The sequence below is a fragment of the Bos indicus x Bos taurus genome, chromosome 20 (genome assembly GCF_003369695.1).
Source record: "Bos indicus x Bos taurus breed Angus x Brahman F1 hybrid chromosome 20, Bos_hybrid_MaternalHap_v2.0, whole genome shotgun sequence".
NCBI classification, from domain to species: domain Eukaryota; kingdom Metazoa; phylum Chordata; class Mammalia; order Artiodactyla; family Bovidae; genus Bos; species Bos indicus x Bos taurus.
Window position 1 is genome coordinate 7,582,535 of NC_040095.1, and position 19,406 is coordinate 7,601,940.

At 42.2% G+C, this 19,406-nt stretch overlaps 1 protein-coding gene across 12 annotated transcripts in view; it reads right to left on the reverse strand.

Moving 5' to 3' along the window:
- ARHGEF28 (Rho guanine nucleotide exchange factor 28) overlaps window positions 1–19,406 on the reverse strand; it is a 339,789-nt gene that overhangs the window by 49,655 nt on the left and 270,728 nt on the right. For all 12 annotated transcript variants that reach the window (XR_003507199.1, XM_027520360.1, XM_027520357.1 and 9 more), the window contains 7 exons: window positions 15,344–15,466; window positions 14,053–14,170; window positions 10,427–10,681; window positions 9,462–9,538; window positions 5,901–6,079; window positions 4,793–4,884; window positions 3,120–3,302 (listed from right to left, as the gene is read on the reverse strand). Coding sequence is in view for 11 of the 12 variants with exons in the window: in XM_027520360.1 (XP_027376161.1) it covers window positions 3,120–3,302; window positions 4,793–4,884; window positions 5,901–6,079; window positions 9,462–9,538; window positions 10,427–10,681; window positions 14,053–14,170; window positions 15,344–15,466 (1,027 nt within the window). In the remaining variant the exon portion in view is untranslated. The remainder of the gene's footprint in view (window positions 1–3,119; window positions 3,303–4,792; window positions 4,885–5,900; window positions 6,080–9,461; window positions 9,539–10,426; window positions 10,682–14,052; window positions 14,171–15,343; window positions 15,467–19,406) is intronic.

A 19,406-nucleotide genomic window follows, 5' to 3' on the forward strand; every position in this document is an offset into this window, starting at 1 on the left:
CTCTTCTTCCAAGGAGCAAGTGTCTTTTAATTTCATGGCTCCAGTCACTATCTGCAGTGATTTTGGAGCCAAAAAAAAATAGTCTGTCACTGTTTCCATTGTTTCCCCATCTATTTGCCATGAAGTGATGGGACCAGATGCCATGATCTTAGTTTTCTGAATGCTGAGTTTTAAGCCAGCTTTTCACTCTCCTCTTTCACTTTCATCAAGAGGCTCTTTAGCTTCTCTTCACTTTCTGCCATAAGGGTGATGTCATCTGCATGTCTGAGGTTATTGATATTTCTCCTGGCAATCTTGATTCCAGCTTGTGCTTCATACAGCCCAGCATATCGCATGATGTATTCTGCATATAAGTTACACAAGCAGGGTGACAATAGACAGCCTTGATGTACTCCTTTCCCAATTGGGAACCAGTCTGTTGTTCCATATCCAGTTCTAACTGTTGCTTCTTGACCTGCATATAGATTTCTCAGGAGCCAGGTAAGGTGATCTGGTATGCACATGGTAGGTAGATGCTTAAAGCATATCTGATGAATAAATGAGTGAGAGATTCTCCATCAGTGGACTCAGCCATGAAATTAAAAGACGCTTACTCCTTGGAAGAAAAGTTATGACCAACCTAGATAGCATATTCAAAAGCAGAGACATTACTTTGCCAACAAAGGTCCATCTAGTCAAGGCTATGGTTTTTCCAGTGGTCATGTATGGATGCGAGAGTTGGACTATGAAGAAAGCTGAGTGCCAAAGAATTGATGCTTTTGAACTGTGGTGTTGGAGAAGACTCTTGAGAGTCCCTTGGACTGCAAGGAGATCCAACCAGTCCATTCTGAAGATCAGCCCTGGGATTTCTTTGGAAGGAATGATGCTAAAGCTGAAACTCCAGTACTTTGGCCACCTCATGCGAAGAGTTGACTCAATGGAAAAGACTCTGATGTTGGGAGGGATTGGGGGCAGGAAGAAAAGGGGATGACAGGGGATGAGATGGCTGGATGGCATCACCGATTCAATGGACGTGAGTTTGAGTGAACTCCGGGAGATGGAGATGGACAGGGAGGCCTGGCGTGCTGCGATTCATGGGGTCGCAAAGAGTCGGACACAACTGAGTGACTGAACTGAACTGAACTGATGCCCTCCTCAGGCTTTCCAGGTAGCTCAGCTGGTAAAGAATCCATCTACAATGCAGGAGATCCTAGTTTGATTCCTCGGTTGGGAAGTTCCCCTGGAGAATGGATAGGCTACCCACTGCAATATTCTTGGGCTTTCCTGGTGGTTCAGACACTACAGAATCCACCTGCAATGCAGGAGACCTGGGTTCAATCCCTGGGTTGGGAAGACACCCTGGAAAAGGGCATGGCTAGCCACTCCAGTATTCCTTTTTTTTCTCCCACTCCAGCATTCTTGCCTAGAGAATCCCCATAGACAGAGGAGCCTGGTGGGCTACAGTTCATGGGGTTGCAAAGAGTCAGAGATGACCGAGCGACTGAGCACACGTGCCCTCCTTAAGAGCTCAGTTTCCTCAACTGTGAAACAGATGCAACAGATTCCATGATTTCTAAATCCTCTTCCAGAGGTAGTGTGCTGAGATTTCTAAGACAGAACTTACCAAATGTTTTCCGCAAACAACCAGAGAGTAAATATTTTAGGCTTTGTGGGCCTACTGCAACTATTCAGTTGCCTGTTACAACTATTCATCTTTGCCATTGTAGCCAGAGAGCAGCCATAGACGAGAGGAAACACATGGGTGTGCCTGTGATCCAATAGAACTATCGCTATAAGAACACGTGGTGGGAGGTGGGATGCATTTAGTCCACGGTCTGTAATTTATCAACCCGTGTGCTGAATGACCGCATCCCCTGCCACTCTCAGGTGGTGGCTTTTTTATCTCCCAAGCCCTCCGTCCCTACTGTCACTTCCAGTCTATTAGCCCTATTTCCTCCCTAAACCTGTTTTTCCTTTGAATTTTATGCCACCAGATTTATACCACTTACTGGCCCTCCTGGTTGTCATTCATCTACAGACTCTCAAACAGCACGGCACCTGGCATAAGTCCTCTCCCCTCCCCCAGTGCTACTCTTGTCAAAATTCTCTGTCATCGCAACTCTATGAACACGGTCCTCCAACACCCTGGCCTCTCATCTCCCTAACTTTTTCCCCTTCACTGACCTCGTCCTCCACCTACCTCAGCCAGCAACTCCTGCAGTTATGCCCTAGACTCTGTTATTCTCCCACACTGTGCTCATAGGGCTCCTTTAAAAACACAAACCAAGACATTCCTCTACTCAAAACTCTGTACTGCTTCCCATGTCACTCACAATGAAATTCAAAGTACTTAATCTTGGTCTCATCTATGTAACCCGCGGCCTAGGCGCTGTAACTCCTCCCGCCACTCTCCACCCCTATTTCCCTCCACCTGCACTGTCCCCTTTGCTGTTCCTCAAACGAGCTGGGTGCTCGCCTGCCTCAGGGCCTTTGCACCTGCACTTCTCCAATCTGCAACATTCTTTCTCCAGTTGTCTACTCTGCTTTTTCACTTCCTTCTTGTCTGCTCACATATCACCATATCAAAGAGCACTTCCCTGGTCATCCTAACAAAATTAGAACCTCCCCAACCCCATCTGGAGAAGGCGATGGCACCCCACTCCAGTACTCTTGCCTGGAAAATCCCACGGACGGAGGAGTCTGGTAGGCTGCAGTCCATGGGGTCGCTAAGAGTCAGACATGACTGAGCGACTTCACTTTCATGCATTGGAGAAGGAAATGGCAACCCACTCCAGTGTTCTTGCCTGGAGAATCCCAGGGACGGGGGAGCCTGGTGGGCTGCTGTCTATGGGGTCGCACAGAGTCGGACACGACTGAAGTGACTTAGCAGCAGCAGCAGCCAACCCCATCACTCTCTATTCCCCTTATCCTTATTTTCCTTCATAGCACTTGAACCAAACTGACATTTTTTTAAAAAATATATTTTGCTGTTTCTGGAATCAGTAAGGACTCTGTCTCTGAATAATAAGGATTTATTCTGCTGTATCTTCAGCTCCAAGACCACAACACATGGCACATAGTAGCTGCTTAATAAACATTTTGGGAGTCTGTTGAGAAAAATCCTTTTGGAAGCAACTTACCCTCTTTCAGTGCTGCGGCCAGTAATGAGGCTGCCTGGGGAGGCTCTCCGGGGTCTGGTTGAATGAGGAGGTGGGGCTCTAGATGGACATCCTGAAATCCACTTAGTTCTCCAAGTTTCGCGTAGATATGCAGTTTCTCTTCCAAATATGTGCAAATTTGTTGATCTTGGTTACTGAGTATTTCTAAGAAATAGTATTTATCATTGAAAATTGTCACATGAATATAACAAATGAAAACCCAGGCTCTAAGACAAAAATGTTGCTAATTAGCAAGCAGGACGGTTGAACAGGTCAAGTACAAGTCAGTGGGTGGGACAAACAGATTCAAATCCTAACTTTCTATTTGGTGACTGTAGCTTCCAGCAGATGATTAAACATCTTCCACTGTCTCTTCTATAAATTTGTTGTACTCAATAAATGTTCGTTTCCCTTCCAATTCCCCTAATTCCAGAAAACCTTGCAAAGCCAATCTTTGTTTATTCAGGCTGTTTTCTATTAAGACTAAACATGAAGCTCAGGAATGAAAATTGAGGCGGCGCTGTCCCTGATGAGCGCTTCCCGCAAGGGAAAACAACGCCAGGGCTGGAACGCTCGGCCTTCAGCCAGTCCTGGTCAAAACCAAACATACCGGTTTACGTTTTTGGTTTCTCAACATCCAATTTCTTTAACCATCTTCGCATGCATCATCTTCCTCTAATTTCAGCATGTCACAGAATTCTTAGAGCTTAAAGGGACCCCAACCAGCAGCGAATCCAGGGCTTCTCAGTCTGCCTCAGAATCATCAGAGGGGAGTTTAAAATACTGGCGTGTACAGCCCATCGCCCTCAAATTCTGGGTGAGTTGGCTGAGGGTGAAATCCAGGCATCAGAATTTTTAAAGACCTCTGCAAGTGATTCTAATGCCCAGTGAGAGGTGAGAATCACTGAGCTCATTTAATTTCCTTATTTCACAGATTTGGAAACCAAGGACCAGAGTTCCAATGATCCTTGTCCAAAGTCAGTCACCTGTGGCCTAATGGTGCTGGGATCTAAAATCAAAACACTAGACAACGGGGTTTCCCTGGTGGCTCAGTGGTAAAGAATCCACCTACCAACGCAGGAGACAAGGGTTCGATCCCTGGTCCAGGAAGAGCCCACGTGCCATGGAGCAACTAAATCCACGTGCCACAACCCCTGAGCCTGCGCTCGAGAGCCCGTGCTCTGCAACCAGAGAAGCCCCTGCAACGGCTTCTCTCCACCCAGGAATCTGTACGTGAGATTAAAACCCAAACACCACAACCAGAGAGCAGTCGCCACTCACCACAGCTAGAGAAAAGCCTGTGCAGCAACACAGGCCCAGCGCAGCCAAGAATAAATTAATCTTTAAAAACGCTAGACAGCCGCTCCCGTGCCTACCTGCGCCACACTGCCGTAATTACTGTCATGTTATACGCAGGATTTTAAACATGTGTATTTTAATCACTAAGGAGGAAGAGGTAGGGCCTCATTTTATTTGAGCACTTCTAGTGTCAATATATATTAATATATATACAATTTTTGAGAGCAGCCAGGGTGGGCCGTGGGTGCATGCACAAAATTAATTACTCAGTCCTGAACTCCTATTCACGCCACCTGGGCCTTCCCAGTCTCCCAGGAGAACCGCGTGAGCGGGACGCAGGGGCGTCTGCTCTGTACCTTGGCATTGCTGAATCTTCGCCACTCTGGCTTCAGCTTTCCTCCTCTCTTCATCAGACTCACTTGTCCTTCCCCCTTCTTCTTCTGGGCAACTTTAAAAGACAACAGCCAAGAGAGACAACTGAAACCAAACCCAGGTCTCTTTAGGTTCATTAGAAAGACATGGGAACTTGGCAGAAGAATTATTCAGAAAAGAAAAATTTAGCATAAAGAGAATTCATCATGCCCCCTGGCCAAGAGATTTGGTTTTCTTGAGTATATAATGGAGCTTGCATAATGTAAGAGAGCTTTCAAAGTGAGCAGTTTAGGATGACTCAAATATTCCAACAAACACACACATACACAAACATATACACACACAATACCAATGCCAGGAGTAGGTACAATTAAAAGAATACTTTTTGCTTTCTACTGCATTTGGGTATTTCCATTCTCAATGAGGGTAAGAGTAGAGAGACTAGAGGCGGATGGAGGTAGGGTGCCAGGCTGGGTGGAGTGCAGTGGAAGTGGAGGAGTTTTATACATCTTTCAAGATCTAATCAAATTACCATTAAGAACGATCACCCTCACACCCCCATTTATAAAAACTGTCATGGCACCAGCAATGAGGGGTCAGCTGATACAGATCCACTGGTCTAAAACTGTTTATTGAATGATTCTTCCGAATTATGGACACAGAAAAACAGAAGACATGGTCCCTGCCCTCGAGGAGCTTCCAATCTAACAACCAAACATATATACATAAATAAAATAACAGCTACAAGGTGGTAGCAGATATCAAGCATCAAATAAATGCTTTGGGAGCAGGTATTAAGGGATTTCAGGTTAGGAAGAGACCAGTGGAACTGCGGAGGTCTTCATGAAGATGCTGGGTCACAGATGTACCAAGACGGGCGGGAGTCACACAGGCAGAAGGAGACGGGGCGTTACATGCAGGGAGGCGTGGAGAACAAAGATGCAGATGAGGGGCTATGGCAGGCGGGAGCAGGGGGCAGGGAGCAGACCCTTCTAGCTGAGGCTGAGCTTTCATGCAGGGGAGACATGGTTAGATTATTTTCCCCAACAGAACAAGTCCATTCCCGCAATAGTGGACAGAAGGAAGTGCTACCTTTCTACTGCCTGTTGGATCCGTCTCATCCAGGTATTTCTTTCCTCCTTGGAGTTGGTATGGATTTCATACATCTCGGGACCAGCAGATGAAGCGCTGATCAAAAACATTCCTCTCTCCTCATTCGCAACTTCCCTAGCAATGAGCTTCTGAAGGGAAATAACTGATGGCTTCTGATCCTACATAAAACAGGATGAGCTGCAGATGAAACAGTGTCCTACTTAAAGGAAGGGTCTCTCAAAACACAATAGCTAAGGAAAGCGACAGTATTAGGCAAATATCCCACTGCAACCTTTCCGGAAGGGCTGTGGAAGTGGGTAAGATCTCCAATGAAAAGGATATGGTGAAGCGCGGATGGAAAAAGAGGATGCAAGAGAATGTCCTTAGGAATTGATGATTTAAAAAGATATCATTTAAAAAGAACAATCAGAGCAATAGGAAAAAATATCCAAAAAGGCAGTAGTGAGGGATAGAGAGACTTCTCTGGAAGGGCATGGAAACAGAGTATCAAATATTATGAATAGATTAAGAGGGTTGGAAGACCTAAAGTGACCCTTGGATTTGGCACTTAACAGCAACAGTGTTTTCACAAGGTGATGTGTACAGAACCCCAAGCAACAAAGAGAAATCTATTAAAATGAAAGGTAAGCAAAGAGAGGCAAGACCCCAGATTCTCCAGGACCAGTGTCTCCTGCTACCACAGTACCAAGCACAGAGGCTCACTCCCACGTGCAAATGCCTCTTGTTCTCACCAACTGATAGGTGAGCTCTTGGTGAGCAGAAGTGGGTCTAATTCATCTTCATATACCTAACACATTGTTTTGAATAAAGTAGGGAACTCAGTAAATGTTCGCAGAACTCTATTTGGCATAATCCCATCAGACGGAAATAGGAACAAAGTCTAAAATTTGGCTGATTAAATCACTTTTCCTATCAACATTTATTGTGATCCTTCAGGGCCTCCTTCTAAGCATTGGGGATTCAAAGATGAATAAAAAAACATGGATAATGCTAATTTTGGTAGGTAGCGATAGTTGAACAAATGGCCAAAAGAATGCCTACATAATGAATACTCTGGGGGCTAAATATGAAGAATCTTCTTTGGTTTGTGGCTTCTACCACTGTTTACAGAGCTGGCTGCAGCACGCAGCTTTGCTTCTGCCCCAGGAACCAAGAGATGCCTTTATCCAGAACATGCCGCTCCAGCCCTCCCTGCTGACTCCTTAGTGCTGGCCTATTTTCCCAGCATCACCCAGCTTCACCACATCTGAAGTTGTGTGCAAGGGTATGACCAGAGGATCACTTCACTCTATCTTCATCCAATTCTTCAGGGAAGCAAACACAAAAAACCAACCCACCATGGGACAAACCATTGGTCTACTCAGTCTTGGGTGCTGCCTCTGCTCGTGGAAGTCAAAGCTGCTTTGTGCCAAAGCTTTTGGAATGCTGTGCTTTCTAATTAGGGAGCACCTGTGAGCACGTTTAATATACCTTACTCGATTATGGGTTTACTATATAAGACCTTATCTACCTTCCTTCTTGCAATGCTGTTTCACCTTCAGCTTACAAGGTCAGCAGCCTCTGTACATAAAGAGGCAGAGGCAGAATAGGTTTGAATATATATAAACACACACACACACATAATTTGAACTAGTAGTTTAGTGTTGCAGGAGAGGAGGTGGTGGGGTCAGATATTTTAAAAATGAAAAACAGGTCAGTGGATAGAAAGTAGCTTACATTTAACCACCATAGACCAGGAGGCATCAGGGGCAGGACCATGATTACGCGTATGAACCACACAGGGACCCTAGGGACGATCAAGAATTCAAGTTGAACCTCTAGGAATGGAGGGAACCTGGCTGCTTTGGAGACAGATGTCAAAAACCAGTGACGCAAAGGCCTAGGTCAGCTTGCAGAGAGCTTTTTAGAAATAATTTTCCAGTCTCTAAAAACCGAGCATTTCACTGTTTTAAAATAAAAACACTAGATTTCTGGGTTTTGAGGGAAAGCAGAAGATTAGCAACCCTGGGCCCATGCCCTCATTTAAAACACAGGCAATGGCTGAGTCATCCTGCCCTCTGCAGGAAAGGGCATGGATTCACTGGTTCACTGCAGTCTCTACCACTACCAGTTCCTTGACAGCAAGAGTCCAGGCTGGTTTACTCATTAATTAATATATTTCCTGCCCAATCCCTGAAGACACTGGAGTTGACAACCCCTGCCCAAGGGAAAGAGGTAAAGCAACTTCTACGTTCAGCCTCATTGTTACATCACATCCACTGGTGATTCCATAAAGTGGCCGATTCTGTTTAGTAATTCATTCCATATCAATCAATGGATGACAAGTACCAACATTGCAGACAGCTTCCATTATGCTGCTCACATTGGTACCACATCTTAGATTCTTCCCTATAACAGGGCCTGATGCTCCACAATGCTGATAAGGGGTTAACTGACAGCATCTTCCATCTTTAACTGAGTCACTGTGGGCCACAAGATGCTGCATAAGACATGCTATAAAATATTGGTTTTACTGCTATTCTATGCCTCACTCTGTGCTGGCAATGAGATTAAATAACACAGTACAAAGATAAGTATTACATGAACAGCCTTATTATCTAATAGCCACTATGGGAGAATGAAGAAAGAAGCCTCTTTACACTTCAGATACCAGGATGGTATTCTCATGTTTGGCAGAAGGGACAGCACGAATGGAGTTAGCAACTGGTACAGCAGGCACTGCCCAGCAGGGATAAAGAGAGTGAGGTACCAGAAAGAAAGAAAGAAAGTGAAGTCGCTCAGTTGTGTCTGACTCTTTGCAACCCCGTGGACTGTAGCCTACCAGGCTTCTCCGTCCATGGGATTCTCCAGGCAAGAATACTGGAGTGGGTTACCATTTCTTTCTCCAGGGGATCTTCCTGACCCAGGGATCGAACCCGGGTCTCCCACATTGGAGGCAGACACTTTAACCTCTGAGCCACCAGGGAAGCAGCATTAATATCTCAGTTGCTGGGAAGTCAGGAATGGGAGGGGAGGGGGTTTCTGAAGGGAAGACCAAGATAGTCAAGCAGCAGAGGGTCCCCTGGTGGCTCAGTCGGTAAAGAATCTGCCTGCAATGCAGGAGACCTGGGTTCGATGCCTGGGTTGGGAAGATCCCCTGAAGGAGGGCATGGCAGCCCACTCCAGTATTCTTGCCCAGAGAATCCCCATGGACAGAGGAGGCTGGCGGGCTGCAGTCCATGAGGTTGCAAAGAGTTGGAGACTACTGAGCGACTAAGCACACATTCACCAACTAGTATCAAAATACTTCAGTATTTTCACAATTGATCAAATTGCTGCATCAACTGACTACCAGTCCTGGTTATGATAAATCAACTCACATCATGCTTGGAAAACCAACTGGATGCTTGTTACTGAACACTGTAATCACTGATAATGGGAATATACCACAGGCATGATCTTGTCGATGATCTTGTTAATTTCACTATGCATTTCAGGCATTTTCCAAGAAGATGTGGGATTAAAGTAATTGAAATACTCATCACATGGCTGAATACTTACAACAGCTGCAAAGATGTATTTCTGGTCTTTTTCTTGTAAAAAGAGCAGCATATCAGTTAGAAGTAGAGCTAGGATATCTTCAAAGGAAAAAAATTACTAGTATTAATGAAGCAAACCACAATTCAAATGCCCTTATTAAAATTATCATTTCCTGTTTAATTTAAACAAACTAAATATTAAAAAGCTAAGATTTAGTCTAATTATAAAACTTTTATTAAAATGCCTATATTATGATAGCTAAAGGCTTACTTTAGAGATAACATAGTAAGTAAGTGGCATTTAAGTGCATGCTTGTGCCTGTCATTGTCGGTACAGCTAAATCTCCAGCAAAATTTAATGTTGTAGCTTTCAAAAATGGAAGGAAAATATTCAGTGAAAACCAAGGTCCTATTAAGTCCAGTGGCCAGTGTTGACAAAGCCTCAGGCAAGGTGCTAGCTACAGAATCATTCCTTAAGGATCAGAATAAACTGTCTTAAACTCTGACCAGATTAACAGATGTCTGCTCAGTAGCGAACACCCCCAATGTCAACATGTATATTCATGCATTATGTCACTCCATACCAAAGATGTTTAGAGTTTATTTCTCTCCTCAATGGTCTGAGTTCTGGGCTGGCTTGGCACACAATAGACTCTGGGTGTGTAGGCATATTTTCCAGAATAATATTTCCATGCCACCAATTAGGATTCTCAGTGCCTTTGATTCAGACTTGATCGCAAACTTGAAAACCCATGCAACACTTAGGAAGCCTTTTGCTTGGGGGCAGCAAACTCTCCCCAAAGGTGTGCAGGGTGGGCCACCTCTGTCTGTTGAGGTTTCCAACTCAACCCTGCAGCAGTCTTTCCACTGACCCACAGTTTGTGTGTGTGCCTGCATTGCTGAACCATTTTTCTTTGGAAAATCTGTCCTCTGTTAAATGAATAATGCGCATTAGAAACAGAAACTGGCCTATTAGAGCCGCAGTACCTTTGAAACGACCTGTAGCAGTTTTCCAATAGACAAGGCCATCGTATAACAGGGTCCTCTCTTTACTCATCAGTGCCTGTTTCCTAAACACATGGCCATTTTTGAGCTTGGTGTATGTTTTGTTTTCGATCTTATTTAGGATCTCAAGCCATTTTTGTTTTTTCTCGTATTCGCTGACTTTTAAATCCACAGCTGCAATCATGTCTTTAATTAAGCAAAGAGCTTTGCATAAGTCTCTCTGTTCTTCAGTGCTCTCTGCATGGGAAAAAGAAAGAACAGACACCAAGCAATAAGCCGGAGTGCTGAGGGAGACACTTTTTCTTTAATGTTAAAAAAAAGTTAAATACATCATCTAAAGAGCAGAAATCCCATAGCAAAAATGTTGGACTGACTTCAAATATTAGGGAGTTTGGGACTGACATATACACACTGGTATATTTAAAACAGACAACCAATAAGAACCTACTGTACAGTACATGCAACTCTGCTGGATATTATGTAACAATCTAGACAGGAACATGTGTAACTGAACCACTTTATTGCATACCTCAAACTATCACAACATTGTTAATCAACTAAACGCCAATATTTAAAAAAGAGGGAAAAAATATTCTATCATCACTCCTGCATCCCTCCTGCCCAAAAGGATGGTTAAAATGTGTCCTTACGAAGATTTCCTTATCAGATACTTCAGCAGAACACTGTGACTACATGATGTCTGAGTTCTAGAGACTGGTCTGACCTTCTTCCCAGAGCCGTGACTATCATATCCCAAGTTCAGCCCTCCTTCCACCTGCCCAGATATGAGTAATCAAGCAGTCCCCATACCAAGCTCCTCAGAACTTCATTGAGCTACAAGCTCAACCTGGAATCCTTTCCCAAAAGGAGGCTGCAGTGTGACTTGAATGGACACCAGACTCATTTGCCTTCCTGGATCCCTAGCTCCATAAAAAGTAACATTCAAAATTATAGTTTACAACTGCATTAGCATAAAGATAAATATACTAATAATATGTATTAAAACATCTTTTCAGCCTCAAAAATTGGGACCAAGGCACTGTGCTGCGTGGCTACGTCAGCTATGCCAACAGAGTAGATAATCATCAGCCCAACTACGATTCTTTGAAATTCAGGCCAAATCTCTTATCTCTAGACTCTCTGAAGAAAAACTTCTAGAGGAGTTTCTGCAACAGCTTCCTGGAGCTTCTGATGAAATAAATTTAACTATTTTCTAAATTTTGTGTTTAAAAAACTAATTGATGTTTATTGAGGTGAATGGAACTGAAAGGGAAAGTTTCAGGAAGTCAGAAACCGCTAGAAGGAGAGAAGAAAAGAAAGTCAACAGAGAAAATAAAAGATTCTCTAGAGCCTAGAGCACCAGAAGTAAATACACAGAAATAGCAGTGAAATGGAATAAGGACTTGTCCTCCAAAGGATCTAAACGTTCCAGGCTCTAAATGCCTTAAACGGGTACATGAAGGCTTAGTCAGTCAACCAAGGAACAGATCAGACACGGTGGTTAACAAGGGAGATTTTCTCGTTGCCCACGGTAGAGCCTACTGCCTTTACTTTGCAACCTTACTACCCGTCACTCACCTAAGCTGCAGTCCCCACCACCAAAAATAAAGATTCTTCTTTATAAAGACTGTATTTCAAATATAAGAAAGCTGAGTAGAGAAAATCAAAGTTGAATTACAAAGTGACTTAAAATAAGGCAAGAAAAGGCTCCAAGTCTTCGGATCTTCAGGGATAAGTCACTGTCTTTTAACAGCCTGCAACTCAAAAGTGCAGGAATGTGCGTGCCACCCAGAAGTCTCGTCAGGAATGCTTGCCTTGGGTTCCACCTCAGTCCTACTGAAGCAGACTCTGCTTGTAAACAAGATCTCCAGGTGAAGGGTATTCTAATCACAGTCCAAAAGCACAGCCCTAGTAGAGTCACAGGATCTCGTGTGCCCAGAAGCCAGAGAAAGAACTGGGGGAGAGGTCTGACTTAACTAAGGAGGCAGTGTTCACTCAGTCACTATGACAGCTGCACCTGAGGAGCCAGAATTCACACTTCTCACTTCTGACACACCAAGTTGCAATCACTGTCTCACATTCTACCTGGAATTTGACATGGACGATTCTTGGAGCAGCAGTAGCTGACCTCACACAATCTGATAGCTCTTAGATGTACATTAAAATTAAGAAAGAAAATATAACCATGATACAAACTGAAAGTCTTGATTTCGTTTTCATTCTTTCACCAAGAACAAAATTATGAAGCATGTCTCTTTGTATTGTGCTTATATTTTCTTGTATATTAATTATAGGAAGCTATAAAAATGGGACATAAGGAATGGGTGCTACCATTCCTGACTGAACTCACATTCTGCTGCTGCTGCTAAGTCACTTCAGTCGTGTCCGACTCTGTGACCCCACAGACAGCCTCCTACCAGGCTCCCCCATCCCTGGGATTCTCCAGGCAAGAATACTGGAGTGGGTTGCCATTTCTTCCTCCAATGCGTGAAAGTGAAGCCGCTCAGTCGTGTCCGACTCTTAGCGACCCCATGGACTGCAGCCTACCAGGCTCCTCTGTCCATGGGATTCTCTAGGCAAGAGTACTGGAGTGGGGTGCCATTGCCTTCTCTGGAACTCACATTCTAATGTGACTAAAAAAATGGAAAGACTAAATCATGTGTTTCTACTCACCGAGACCCCTACCAATGAAAGGATGTTAAAAGCTGACTTTTTAGAGTGGGCATTATCATTTTCATGGTCTTCAAGATAACTGATCATAATACAAATAATAAAAATAGCTCCCACTCATCAAGCACCTTATTTATATTAGGCTGTATACTGAGCACTTTCTGAGACCATCTTATTTAAGCCTCACACCAATTCCATAAGATAAGGACTAGTATTCTCATTTGGTAGTGGAGAACACTGAGGCTCATTTCATTAACTTGCCCAACTAATGAGTGGCAGAGCCAAGTATCTGCAGAGGCCACGCAAATTTACACAAGGTCAAACCAAAGCCCTTGTTAACATAATACACTACCATCCTAATAATTCACTCATGATCAATAAGCCTGATCCTTGAGGAACAGGCACTTTTACCTATCCATTCACTGCACTGTTCTATTATTGATAACCTATTTGTACCAACCACAGGACTACCTATTGAACTAATAACTCCTCAAGGAGCTTACAGAACAGCCATGTGAATTAACAGTGTCTCAGAGGATTCCCAGATATTAGTCTTTGATGAGTTGACAGGGTCAAAAATAGCTCCTTCATAAATCATCCTCAATCTAACAAATCACTGCTGGGAGGGTAATAGGAAGATGAAGAAGAAGAGGTATTAAGGTTCGGATATGGGGGAAATAGAGATGGGAAAGGCAGGGTCAGAGTATGAGGAAGCCTACTTGCTTTGGGCTGCTTGGAGGCATTCAGACTATTGGCCAAGTCACATTACGAAAGAGAACTTTTCAAAATGGATCCAAATCCTAAGGCTTTACAGTTTTTCTATAATGAACAATCTTTATGAATCAGATGCCACAAACATTTGTAGCTGTTTACAACACCTCGGCTATGTTTAAACCTAACGAAAGAGGCAAATGTTGACCCCAGGAGTCATCACTCACCCTTTGTGTACTGCAATATCCTTTCCACCAAGACAGGGTATTTTGTGATGCGCTGAGTGACCAGCAGAATGCATTCTGGAATTCCTCGGCGTCGAGCCAGAAGGTTACTATTTCGGAGCTTAAAATATATATGCATACATATTTTAATATACACAAACACTACCTGTATTTTCTTTTTAGGTAGGAATTTAACAATACAAAGAATCTGCAATGGTATCATTCTATTCAGACATAACGTGCATGATCATTAATTAAAAACATTATTTTCATTAAACTGTATACTTTGAAATTAATATCAACAACCCAAATCTCCAAGATTAATAAGTTTCAAGTTACTCTGATACAGTTAATTCCAAAATGAGCAAGTTTTAATACATATAAGTGCTAAGATTCATGAGTAGCAAAAGTTTTGAAAAGCAGTCAGAAATCAGTTATATTTTGAACAGGAGTTTGCAATTAACTATTTGTTTTCCCAACAGGTTTTCCTCTACGTATGTTGTTCTTTAGAATAGTCCTTAAAGTTTCCTCTAATCAGGGCAACTTTTTTCTAAAAACCTCAGTCTTCTTTTCAAGTTCTTAATACCCATGTATTTTTTTAAAAGAGAGAATCTGGTAGCATTCCTAAAAAGGTAGATAAAAAAATTAGAGTCTGTGAAACTCTAAGGGACAAATTCCTTCAATAAGTTGGACACCAAAAAATGGGATGGGGCACATTCAATTTAAAGGTGATTTAAAAGACATAAGCCCTGCATACAATATCTAAACCTTGGTCAGATCCTAATTTAAGCAATCCAATTTTATGAGATAATCAGGGAATTTTGAACACTGGCCAACTCTTTAAAGATATTAAAGAATTATTGTTTATTTAAGTGCAATAACGCCACTGTAATTTTTAAAATATATATTGTTCAGAGATGCAAGTTATATATGAAATGAGGTGCGTCACAGATTTGCTTGCAATTAATCCAGTGGGGCTGAAGTGGATTCTTTATCTTTACTGTGACTCTTCTGACTTATTACTTGTCACAGCATGAAGTAGCTTCATAAGATACGACAAAGGTGCTCAGAAGTATGGAGAACATGTCTTCACAAATATAAATACAAAAGTAAATGATTTGGGAGAAATATTTTACTAACACAGAAAAAGCAGTCTTCTATCTTTGCCACACACATATCACTTCCTTCTTCCCTGAAAAACAGTATCTAGATGTGAACCTTGCTTAGATCATGTAAAAAACAAGCATGAACTTTACATTGGCTTACCATTTTGTAAGAGTTTTAAAATACTTGCCTTAATAAAATTCTGAAACTTTTTATTCTGCTGGAGTTCTTTAAAGAGGCTAACAGCCTCTTTGTGATGGCTACAGAATTCCCCATATATTTTCTTCATTTTATTTGCATTTTCTTCTGAAAACTGAGAAAAACAACATTTCAATGATGGTTTGAAAATTTAGTCAGTTCTAAGTGGCTCAGAGGGTAAAGTGTCTGCCTGCAATGCGGGAGACCCGGGTTCAATCCCTGGGTCGGGAAGATCCTCTGGAGAAGGAAGTGGCAACCCACTCCAGTACTCTTGCCTGGAAAATCCCATGGACGGAGGATCCTGGTAGGCTACAGTCCATGGGGAGTTGGACACAACTGAGCAACTTCACTTTCACCTTTTAAACACTAAAAAGAACATGCAATTTTCATATAGTTCAATGCATTCTTTGCAAATAAAGAATAAATTCCTGGGATTTCTGACCATAATCAGTTCTCTTCCACAGATACCTTTTAGAGAAAGAGTAAGTAATCAATAGGTAAGAGGAAGACATCAACATAATGTGATTATATGATATTGAACTAACTCAATTATCAATAGCCAAATGAAAAACATTTGCTATCTTCTATGTTCTGGGTGTTTACACAACTTTATAATTTCGATTTGCAGTTTTAATACTTTTATAGATTGAAGGAAGGGTATGGGGCATATTCAGGGATCCTCAGGAAAACTGACATTCACATTGGCTAACTGACCATGTCCACAAACTCAGTGCTCAGGTAGGAGCTTGATTTGTCATCACAAATGGATCAAGAGGCAGGTTATTATTAACCAAGATGACAGAGAAAGATGAGTAACCAGAAGGCCAATTCATTAACTGATGGTCACAAGTAGAATCAGGGACTGAGGATTTCAAAAACCTATATATTGTCACTCTGCTTATTTAACTTATATGCAGAGTACATCATGAGAAACGCTGGGCTGGAAGAAGCACAAGCTGGAATCAAGATTGCCAGGAGAAATATCCATAACCTCAGATATGCAGATGACACCACCCTGATGGCAGAAAGTGAAGAGGAATTAAAAATTAGCCTCTTGATGAATGTGAAAGAGGAGAGTGAAAAAGTTGGCCTAAAGCTCAACATTCAGAAAATGAAGATCATGGCATCTGGTCCCATCACTTCATGGCAAATAGATGGGGAAACAGTGGAAACAGTGTCAGATTTTATTTTTGGGGGCTCCAAAATCACTGCAGATGATGACTGCAGCCATGAAATTAAAAGACGCTTACTCCTTGGAAGGAAAGTTATGACCAACCTAGATAGCATGTTGAAAAGCAGAGACATTACTTTGCAAACAAAGGTCCGTCTAGTCAAGGCTATGGTTTTTCCAGTGGTCATGTATGGCTGTGAGAGTTGGACTGTGAAGAAAGCTGAGCACCGAAGAATTGATGCTTTTGAACTGTGGTGTTGGAGAAGACTCTTGAGAGTCCCTTGGACTGCAAGGAGATCCAACCAGTCCATTCTAAAGGAGATCAATCCTGTGTGTTCATTGGAGGGACTGATGCTAAAGCTGAAACTCCAATAATTTGGCCACCTCATGTGAAGAGTTGACTCATTGGAAAAGAACCTGATGCTGGGAGGAATTGGGGGCAGGAAGAGAAGGGGACGACAAGGAAGTCCCCTTCTCAAGGAAGTTCTCAAGGAAGGAAGAGAAGGATAAGATGGCTGGATGGCATCACCGACTCAATGGACATGAGTTTAAGTAAACTCCAGGAATTGGTGATGGACAGGGAGGCCTGGCGTGCTGGGATTCATGGGGTTGCAAAGAGTCAGACACGACTGAGCGACTGAACTGAACTGAACCTGTAGAAAAATCTCTGTTGAAAAATCTACAAAGAAACCCACTTAGAATCATAAGCTGGTATGCAGAGAATCTGCTGAGCAATGTGAATGCCAGTCTTTCAGACTCTGATGACCCCACACATACACATCCATGTTGAAGATCACTGCAACAGAAACCAAAATACACCTACACCCCCTTAGAAAGTTTATCACTATTTCTGGACTTTTCAACCTTGCTCACAGTTTTATCTGTTTGAGGCAAATACATCTCAGGAAATGATTCTTAAACCACCAACAAGAATACACAGGTACAAATCTAACAAAACATACAGAGACCTTGTGTGCTAAAAACTACACAATGCTGACAAAAGAAATCAAAGAAGATTTAAATAAACACCACGTTCATAGATTAGAAGATTCAACACACTAAAAATGTCACTTCTCCTCAAAAGGTTTAATGCAATTCTTAATAAACCTAGTAAGTTTTTAGAGATCTAGACAAGATTATTCTAGAATTTATACCAAAGATAAAGGAACCAAAATAGCTAAAAATAATCTTGAAAAATAATAAAGTGAAAGAGCTGTCTACTCAATATCAAGATTTATTATAGAACTTATTATTAGATATATTATTACATAACAAGATTTACCATATACGGTCATAACTATCACTATGGAATGATACACACACATCAATGGAACAAAATAGGAACCCAAAACACCCAACAGATTTGGACAGAGAGCAAAGCAATTTATTGGAAGATGGACAGCCCCGTTCAACAGACAATATTACAGCAGATGAACATCCACAGATGAAAATAAAAAAGATTCTTGACCAAAGTCTCATATTTTATACAAAAATTAACTCCAAATGGATCACAGACTTACATGTAAAACATAAACCTATAAAACTTAAAAATGTAAAACTAGAAAAAGACACATAGGAGAAAATCTTTGGAATCTCATGCTAGATAAAGAGTTCTTAGACTTGAAACCAAGAGCCTGAAACCTGACATATTGAACTTTACCAAAATTACAGAAGTTACAGATTTAGAGAAAATATTCACAAACTACCCATCTGCCTGAAGGTTAGTCTCTGGAATAGATAAAAAATAACAATATTCAACAGTAAGAAAACCAACCCAAGTAGAAAATGGGCAAAAGCCAAGGACAGACATTTCACTGGAGAGGACATGCACATACACGGAAGTAAGCACGTGACAGACGTCCAGTATCATAAGCCACTGGGGAAACGTGATTTAAACCGCAACGAGACACTACTACACACCGCTCAGAATAGTTAAATAAAATACAGTGACGATTCCGAATGCTGGTGAGGGCGTGGTGAAACTGGCTTACCAGTACACTGTTGATAGGAATGTAAAATGTTACATCCACTCTGAGAAACAGTTGGCAGTTTCTTATAAAATTAAACATGCAACTACCAACCATACAACCCACAAACTGTACTCCCAGGCACTGATCCCAGAGAAATGATACTTTAAATATGCATACAAATCTGCATGTGACTGCTCATGTGCTCATGTGTGCATGGATTCCCAGAAGGTTCAGTGGTAAAGAATCTGCTGGCCAATGCAGGAAACGTGGGTTCAATCTCTGGATCAAGAAGATCCTCTGGAGGAGGAAATGGCAAGCCACTCCAGTATTCTTGCCTGGGAAATCCCATGGACAGAGGAGCCTGGTGGGCTACAGTCCCCAGGGTGACAAACAGTTGGACGCGACTGAGCAACTGAGCACACCAGCAATAACCAGGTGCTCTTGAATAAGTGAACGATTAAAGAAACTGTGGCATATCCACACCACAGCATACAACTGACACACACAGCCATCTGAATGATGGAGAGAATTGTGCTGAGTGAAAAGCAGTCAATCCAAAAGGGACATACAGTGTATATAATCTGTACAACGTATATATGACACATATGTCATGATTGAAATGACAGAGAACAGATTAGTGATGGCCAGCAGTTGGAGACAGGAGAGAAGGAGGTGCGGCTATAAAGTGGCCAGAGGAGGAATCTTCATGATGACAGCAACGTTCTGTAATTTTGTTGTATCTCTATCAGCACCTCAGCCGATACATAATGAGATTATTATTGGTGGGAAATAATTTTAAAATGCCAAACCCCAGACCCAGTGCTATCAAACAACACTCTAGGTAGGGGGTGGGTACATAGGATATCTCATTCTTAAGCTTTAAGAGACGTCTATGTACCTGAAATTGGAAAACC